Source organism: Populus euphratica, unplaced genomic scaffold (genome assembly GCF_000495115.2).
Source record: "Populus euphratica unplaced genomic scaffold, PopEup_1.0 scaffold173.1, whole genome shotgun sequence".
In the NCBI taxonomy this organism is placed as follows: Eukaryota; Viridiplantae; Streptophyta; class Magnoliopsida; order Malpighiales; family Salicaceae; genus Populus; species Populus euphratica.
Window position 1 is genome coordinate 658,500 of NW_011499951.1, and position 5,493 is coordinate 663,992.

The 5,493-nt window shown below is 39.7% G+C and overlaps 1 protein-coding gene across 1 annotated transcript; it reads left to right on the forward strand.

Moving 5' to 3' along the window:
- Positions 1-291: 291 nt before the first annotated feature.
- LOC105138002 (pentatricopeptide repeat-containing protein At2g31400, chloroplastic-like) lies at positions 292-4,622 on the forward strand. The gene is made up of 6 exons (XM_011043976.1): positions 292-2,657; positions 3,312-3,414; positions 3,480-3,584; positions 3,690-3,768; positions 3,839-3,944; positions 4,038-4,622. Exons 1-6 carry the CDS (start codon positions 700-702, stop codon positions 4,300-4,302), a joined length of 2,616 nt encoding a protein of 871 aa, XP_011042278.1. The 5' UTR covers positions 292-699; the 3' UTR covers positions 4,303-4,622.
- Positions 4,623-5,493: the final 871 nt, after the last annotated feature.

Sequence of the window (5,493 nt, forward strand, 5' to 3'; positions counted from 1 at the left end):
TCAAAAGGTTTCTTCTTATCCGAAAAATAGCTGCAGCAGTAACTTCCAAAGTATGACAAGGCTACTTTCGTAAATCAATCTACGAAAGGAGGTGACGTCCAGCACAGCTTCCTGTTTGGGTTGGGCAGCCCTTCATTTATTCGGTGAGTGACAAAAAAACACACCAACAATTCAATCTCCACCGTTTATTTCAGTTCAATCCACCGCCTCCTCCTCCTGGGTCCCACATATTTAGCGGCGGAGATTTAAGTTCAGATCTCCGGCAATTTAGACAACATCCCACCTAATCCTCACCAATTTGGGTAAAAGTCAAAAAGAAAAAAAGGCCAAGAAAATGACGACGGAATCCGTACTTATTACAAAACAAAAAAACCCTGTGAAGATTCCAATAGCGACCCCGAAAACCTGTGAAGTCTCAGCTGAATAACAGTGGAGTGGACGTGTTGTAATCTCTCTCCTGCTCTCTCTCTCTCTCTTATCTCTAAAATTTTCCCGTAAAACGCTTCACTTTCTCCCTCTAAAATCTTCTCCACAACCACAACCATGACCGCCGCTTCCCCTCCTCCCTCTCCTTCTCCTGCCCCTCCTCCCATCTAGCCTCAACCTCCCACACCCACCCGGTATCCCTTTCCAACCAACACGTAATATATACATACCTCTTCCTACTACCCAGCCGGTATCTATATCTAACCGAATTGAATGGCGTCAACGCCACCGCACTGTTCAATCACAGCAACGACTAAGCGTTATCAAAACCACCCCTATCCACACAGCCAGTTAAAAGACCACCGTCAAACCCACAACCAAAACCCCCACCAAAGATGGACTTCTAATCAAAGAGTCTCTCTTGCCAAACCTCCTCTTCCTCCCTCTTCTCGCAATGCACCAAAACCCGCCGCCGCCGCCACCACCACCACCACTCAACACCCCCAAATCCACCCCACCTTCCCTTCCTTTCAACCCCCCAAATCCGAACTTGTCTCCGATTTCCCGGGTCGCCGCTCCACCCGCTTCGTTTCCAAGCTCCACTTCGGGCGCCCCAGAACAACCATGGGCACTCGCCACACCTCAGTCGCCCAAGAAGCTCTCCAGAACGTAATTGAGTATGGGAAAGACGAGAGGGCCCTTGAAAATGTGCTGCTTAATTTCGAGTCTCGTCTTTCTGGGTCGGATGATTATGTTTTCTTGCTTCGGGAGCTTGGTAATCGAGGAGACTGTAAAAAGGCCATTTGTTGCTTTGAATTTGCAGTGAAAAGGGAGAGGAAGAAGAATGAACAAGGTAAGTTGGCGAGTGCCATGATTAGTACACTTGGTAGGTTAGGTAAAGTAGAGATGGCTAAGACCGTTTTTGAGGCTGCTCTTACTGAAGGCTATGGTAATACTGTTTATGCTTTCTCCGCTATAATTAGTGCTTATGGTAGAAGCGGTTATTGTAATGAGGCTATCAAGATTTTTTATTCGATGAAAGATTACGGATTGAAGCCCAATTTGGTTACTTATAATGCTGTTATTGATGCGTGTGGGAAAGGGGGTGTGGAGTTTAAGCGAGTATTGGAGATTTTCGACGAGATGTTGAGAAATGGAATGCAGCCAGATAGAATTACGTTCAACTCGCTTCTTGCTGTGTGTAGTAAAGGAGGGTTGTGGGAGGCGGCGAGGAGCTTGTCTTGTGAGATGGTGAATAGAGGGATTGATCAAGATATTTTTACTTATAATACGCTTCTGGATGCTGTTTGTAAAGGTGGGCAACTTGACATGGCTTTTGAGATCATGTCTGAGATGCCCGCCAAAAACATATTGCCTAATGTCGTGACTTATAGTACCATGATTGATGGATATGCTAAGGCTGGTAGATTAGATGATGCGCGCAATCTGTTCAACGAAATGAAGTTTCTGGGTATAAGTTTGGATAGAGTTTCTTATAATACCTTGCTTTCTATTTATGCTAAGCTTGGTAGGTTTGAGGAAGCTATGGATGTTTGCAGGGAGATGGAAAATTCTGGGATCAGGAAAGATGTTGTGACTTATAATGCACTTTTGGGTGGGTATGGGAAACAATACAAGTATGACGTGGTTAGAAACGTGTTTGAAGAGATGAAAGCCAGGCATGTATCACCTAATCTATTAACCTACTCAACTTTGATTGATGTGTATTCAAAAGGTGGTTTGTATAGGGAAGCAATGGATGTTTTTAGGGAGTTCAAGAAGGCTGGGTTGAAGGCTGATGTTGTTCTTTATAGTGCATTGATAGATGCCTTGTGCAAGAATGGGTTGGTGGAGTCTGCTGTGTCTTTGCTTGATGAGATGACCAAGGAGGGAATTAGGCCTAATGTGGTCACTTACAATTCCATTATAGATGCATTTGGCCGGTCAGCAACCACAGAATCTGTAGTTGTTGATGCTGGTCAGACCAGTGAGTTGCAGATTGAATCTCTATCTTCAAGTGCTGTTGAGAAAGCCACTAAAAGTCTGGTGGCTGACAGGGAGGACAACCAGATCATAAAGATTTTTGGGCAGCTTGCTGCTGAAAAGGCAGGTCAAGCAAAGAACAGTGGCGGGCAGGAAATGATGTGCATTTTGGGAGTCTTTCACAAGATGCACGAGCTGGAAATCAAGCCAAATGTGGTCACATTCTCAGCCATTTTGAATGCTTGCAGGTAATTTTTGTTGTGCTGTTATTTCCTTTTTATTTGTTTAACAAAATCGAGGATGTTGTCCTTTAAGGGATTTTTTTAATTAATGTGAACACAGCATGTTTTGAACCTGTCTCTTTGGGATAGCCACACATGAATGAGGATACTTAAAAGATGTTGAAATTTATCATTAGACAAAGGATAATTGTATATGCTGCTCATTCTACTATAACTGAAAAGGTAGGGTGTTGTTGACGAGGTAATTGAAAACTGCATGATCATACATGGATTGTGAAAAATCTCACAAGGCCCCCAGGATTGTGGAACATGTGTGCAATTTATTTTGCTCTTTGTTCATTCATACCTCAGTAATTGTTCATCTTCAGCAAAAATAGATCAAGCAGATGAGACTGTGCCAGTATTTCTTTCCAGTAAAGATTAGCAGAATTGCGAGTTTTCTGTTTTGGACTTCGATAAAATTCCTTGTCCTTCTTATGTGCTATTGTGATGTATTAGTTCAGTTTATTGTTCGATTTCAGGGTGAGAAAACATGTTTGTCCATGTTTGATCTTATACGTGCATGTTCATCCATGCAGGCATGTTTGCATGTATATATAAAAGAGATTCAGCTTCAAATAAAACATGGTTTAAATTCATTTTTATATTCTCTTGATACAGTCGTTGTAATTCCTTTGAAGAGGCTTCAATGTTATTGGAGGAGCTCCGGTTATTTGATAACCAGGTTTATGGCGTGGCCCATGGACTTCTTATGGGTTATAGATTGACACTCAAAATACTCTTATAAATTATACAAATCCTTATTGCCCACTTTGTTGTGAAACATGTATATCCTTATGGCAATCCCTCTTTGATGAAGTAAAATTGATGGACTCTTCGACAGCATCTGCCTTTTACAATGCCTTGACTGACATGTTATGGCACTTCGGTCAGGTCAGTTTGAGCCATAGCTATTACTGATTAAAAGTCTATATTTCGTGGTTACACATTTATATAACTGGATTAGTTCTGAATGCACAACACTATTTCTTTTCTCAGAAAAGGGGTGCACAACTGGTTGTGCTTGAAGGGAAACGTCGCCAAGTATGGGAGAATGTGTGGTCTGAGTCTTGCTTAGATTTGCATCTAATGTCTCTAACGATAATTCGTGACTCTTAAGTCGGTTCTTTCAATTGAGTCTTGCTTAGATTTGCATCTAATGTCTTCTGGGGCTGCTCGGGCAATGGTTCATGCATGGTTGCTGAATGTACGTGCTATTGTGTTTGAGGGTCATGAGGTTCCAAAATTATTGAGGTATGCCATTGTATGTAGTTGTATTTGTTAACCAATGCCATCTCTTTTATTCAACCATTTCTAGAGAAAGTTCTGAACCCATAGTTGTTTCAGCATTTTGACTGGATGGGGCAAACACAGCAAAGTAGTTGGTGACAGTACACTAAGGCGAGCTGTTGAGGCCCTTCTCATGGGCATGGGTGCACCCTTTAGGTCAGCCAAATGCAACTTAGGTCGACTTATATCAACAGGATCTGTTGTTGCTTCTTGGTTAAGAGAATCTGGAACGCTAAAAGTTCTTGTACTTCATGATGACAGAACGCATCAAGAAAATTTGAGGTTTGGTCAAATCTCTAATTTGCAAATGCTTCAATTGTAGCTAATTGGATCGTGTAGTGCATTTTCTATCCCCTTTGTAAGTTATTGAAATAGAGATACAGTTGCTTGTGTGTGTGTGTGTGTGTTGAATGGATGCGGAGCTAAACATCAGAAGTTTCTCAAGTCGCGTGGGAGAATGTGTTCATTTTGCCATTTTAAGTTCACAAAAAGAATGAGGCTTGAGGGTTATCATGTTTGATTTTTGTGACGGCCATGGACTGTAAAAAGAAAGTGACGTTTCTTTTCATTTATGTACATGATTGTAAGGCATATATGATAAAATCTCGAGTTGATATGATTTTACAAGTTAATATATATTTATAATGTTAAATCGGTATAAAAATCAGACCAAAATCATTTTTAGTCGGTAGAATTGTTTTGTTTTTGTTTTTACATTTTCAGTTGACATATAAAATTCTCACCAAACTCACCCTCTAGCCCTCTGCATCATAAGTCATACCCTAGAGTCTCTTTCTCTCTGTCATCCCAACAGCCACCTATATAAAACAAACCCAAAATTATATTGATCCACAAGCTGTCATCTCTTCCATGATGACCTAATGATTCATAGCCGCCACCAGCAGCAGCAACATACTCAGGGAAAGGAGGAAGGTTGGTATACTAATAAGGTTTGAATTTTTTTCAGTACCATGGAGATTGAAACTTCTACTTTTTTTTTCTTGTTTTGTTGAGATGTGTATATAATGGGTACTACCCATTGGGCAGCATTAATGGTAGTTTACTCAGGAATTGGATTTGGAAAGATGGTATACACTATACATAGTGCGTTTTGCAACATGAATATGATAGGAGGGGAATTTATATTTTTGTTTTTGAAAAATTATATTTTCTCAAGATTACTGATTCCTGCTAAAATTGTCATATTGAATGAATGAAATTGATTTTATTTGCATTCATTCATGGGTTTTGCTTGTAGATTATGTTTTAAATTAGTTAATTATTAGTTAATGAAAATTTATCGACATGAATAATTGTATTGTATTTTTAAGTTACTGAAACTATATATGAATTTTTATTTGAATCATATATTTTTAGGTGATTATACCATGTATGGAAAAAAAATTTCATTGTTATTCTATGATTTTATGATATGTTTTTACTATCCAAATTTATATTATATTTTTCATATCGTGTATAACCTTGAATAAATTGCATACTTGTGGGACAACAA